The sequence below is a fragment of the Engraulis encrasicolus genome, chromosome 22, assembly GCF_034702125.1.
Source record: "Engraulis encrasicolus isolate BLACKSEA-1 chromosome 22, IST_EnEncr_1.0, whole genome shotgun sequence".
NCBI classification, from domain to species: Eukaryota; Metazoa; Chordata; class Actinopteri; order Clupeiformes; family Engraulidae; genus Engraulis; species Engraulis encrasicolus.
The window spans coordinates 44,364,988-44,367,487 of record NC_085878.1 but is presented as its reverse complement, the minus strand read 5'-3'; the positions used below and the strand labels follow the sequence as shown (position 1 = coordinate 44,367,487).

At 49.0% G+C, this 2,500-nt stretch overlaps 1 protein-coding gene across 1 annotated transcript in view; it reads right to left on the bottom strand.

Annotated features, from left to right (window-relative positions):
• The window catches only part of adamtsl5 (ADAMTS like 5), a 56,056-nt gene that overhangs the window by 35,372 nt on the left and 18,184 nt on the right, over positions 1-2,500 (bottom strand). Inside the window, exon 4 of the mRNA XM_063187853.1 lies at positions 392-540. Within this exon, the coding sequence (XP_063043923.1) occupies positions 392-540 (149 nt within the window). The remainder of the gene's footprint in view (positions 1-391; positions 541-2,500) is intronic.

Here is a 2,500-nt window from a genome sequence, read left to right as displayed (position 1 = left end):
TATTCTTAAGAATAGATTAGATTAGATTAGATTCGTTCGATTTTTAAAAAAATCCATGATTCTCTGGTGCGGCGCCCCCTACTGGAGTGGCGCCCTTAGCATTTGCCTATACTGCCTATGCCAAGGGCCGGCCCTGCAACCAAACCTTCAATTCACACCTCATACAGCGCACGCTTGGTACATTTTAGGAGATCAGAATTAATTATATTCCTACAGTATGCAGAAACTTTAACGATGACCACCTGGTATATATGGAAGACACAAGTCTAGGATATGTGTGTGTGTATGTGTGTGTGTGTGTGTGTGTGTGTGTGTGTGTGTGTGTGTGTGTGTGTGTGTGTGTGTGTGTGTGTGTGTGTGTGTGTGTGTGTGCGAGGGTCTCAGTTCTTACCTGGTGATGCAGGTGCGCATGCGGACTGAGGCTCCGCCCCCACAGCTGCGGGAGCACACGGACCAGCCGCTCCAGCCCGCCCACTCATTACGGAAATGGAGCTGCCGCCGCACACGCACACCTGACACACCCAGGGGCCGCCTAGGAGACTGGGGAGAGAGAGAGAGAGAGAGAGAGAGAGAGAGAGAGAGAGAGAAAGAGAAAGAGAGAGAGAGAGAGAGAGAGAGAGAGAGAGAGAGAGAGAGAGAGAGAGAGCGAGAGCGAGAGAGAGAGAGAGAGAGAGAGAGAGAGAGAGAGAGAGAGAGAGAGACTTAACACTACTTGTCAAGTCATTTGGCATTTCAACAAAGAGGCAAAGAGGTATGCATAAATGGCATACTCCTGATAATTGAGATGTTGTGCTGGATGTTATCAATGCAATGGACTATCTCTTGCATCAGTAAGCACACACACACACGCACACGCACACGCACACACACACACACACACACACGCACGCACGCACGCACGCACGCACGCACGCACGCACGCACGCACGCACGCACACACACACACACACACACACACACACACACACACACACACACACTCACACACACTTTTGCTCTCATTCTCCCACACCAACACTACTGTTTCCCACTGTGTCCTTCAAGAGCTCCTCAGCACCACTTTATTATCCTCCACCTCCCCTGCCGCAAGACTCTGGATCCCTACTGTACTCCACTCTACTCTACTGTAGAGAAGCAGCACAGCTTGGGGAGGCTCCAGTGCTTCTTGCCGAGGTTGCCAGATGTGTCTGGTAATTCCCAGCCCAATAAATGCTCAAAACCGCAAGGAGGCACTAAATCCTGCTCAATTTTAACTGAATTCTCTTGGTATCTGTGGCCATCATCTACAGAAAAACATTTATGCCTAATACATACAGTATCTGCCAAATACCGATGGACATCTCAAACAGCCTCATTGGGGTGGGAAAGTAGCAAATCTGGCAACCCTTGCTTCTTGCTGTGCTGTTTACTACCAGGGCCTAAATGCTGAGCACCACTGACCCACAGAGACTCAGAGCTGTGGCTGCGGTGGGGTGGTGCCTCTCGTAATTGTTTCTCCACAGAGGCAGCACCTCACGGGCCAGTCCTGGGCCTTCACCCCCACATGTACGGTACTGGACTGGACTGGACTGCACGGGCCTCCAAAATGCTCTGTTTTGTCTTACGTAAGGGCAGAGTTTGAGATTGTGTGGCATTATGTAAGAGGAGGGAATGACACAGACATGTTGAAGTAAATTATACAAAGACAGAACTACGTAACTATACAGTAGACACCTACGGTAGCCAAGTAAATCACACAAAGACACACAAAGACATTGAAGTAAAAAAATACTTTGAATTGAATACAAATAATTTAAAAAAAAAAAAAAAAAAAAAAAATTGAATGAATGAAAATCATATATTGGCTTCTCCGTTACACTGTGGATGGATTCTTTGTTGTAATACAGTAATACTAATTGTGTAATGCTGATCTGAACAACAGTTCCACTAAATATAAATCTGAATAGCTCCCCTGCACTCATTCTTGTCATCTGCCCATGTTGAGACATGGCTCCTGGACCATATCAGGACCCACCTAGACTAGATTGCCAGCTAGGGTCCATCCACCACCTATACAGCAGCAGCAGCAGCCGACATTGACCCAGACACGACCTCTCCCCTCCCTGTCACACCAAAAGGCCAAAGTGCCAGTCCCTTGCCCCATATCACAACCCCCCTTCAAAAAAGCCCCGACCTCCAGTCCAGGCACGGCCAAATTACCAGCCTTTTCACCGCAGCCAAAAGGCCAATCTCCAGCTCCTGCCAAAGAAAAAAAAACAGAGAGAGGGAGGGTGGGTCGGGGAAGGGGGTTGTGATTTTCGATCTCTTTTTTCCCGGGGCCTCCGGGTGCTTTTCAGGGGCCGGAGTAAGTAAGAAGGGCCCGCCGCTTGATCTGTGTTCCTGTCAGTGAGCTAATAGCTCCGCTAGATTCCATTACCGCGTGTCTCCTGGCAACCTAGCCCCCCACCACACACACACACACACACACGCACACTCAAACATGTGCCCACACACACACATA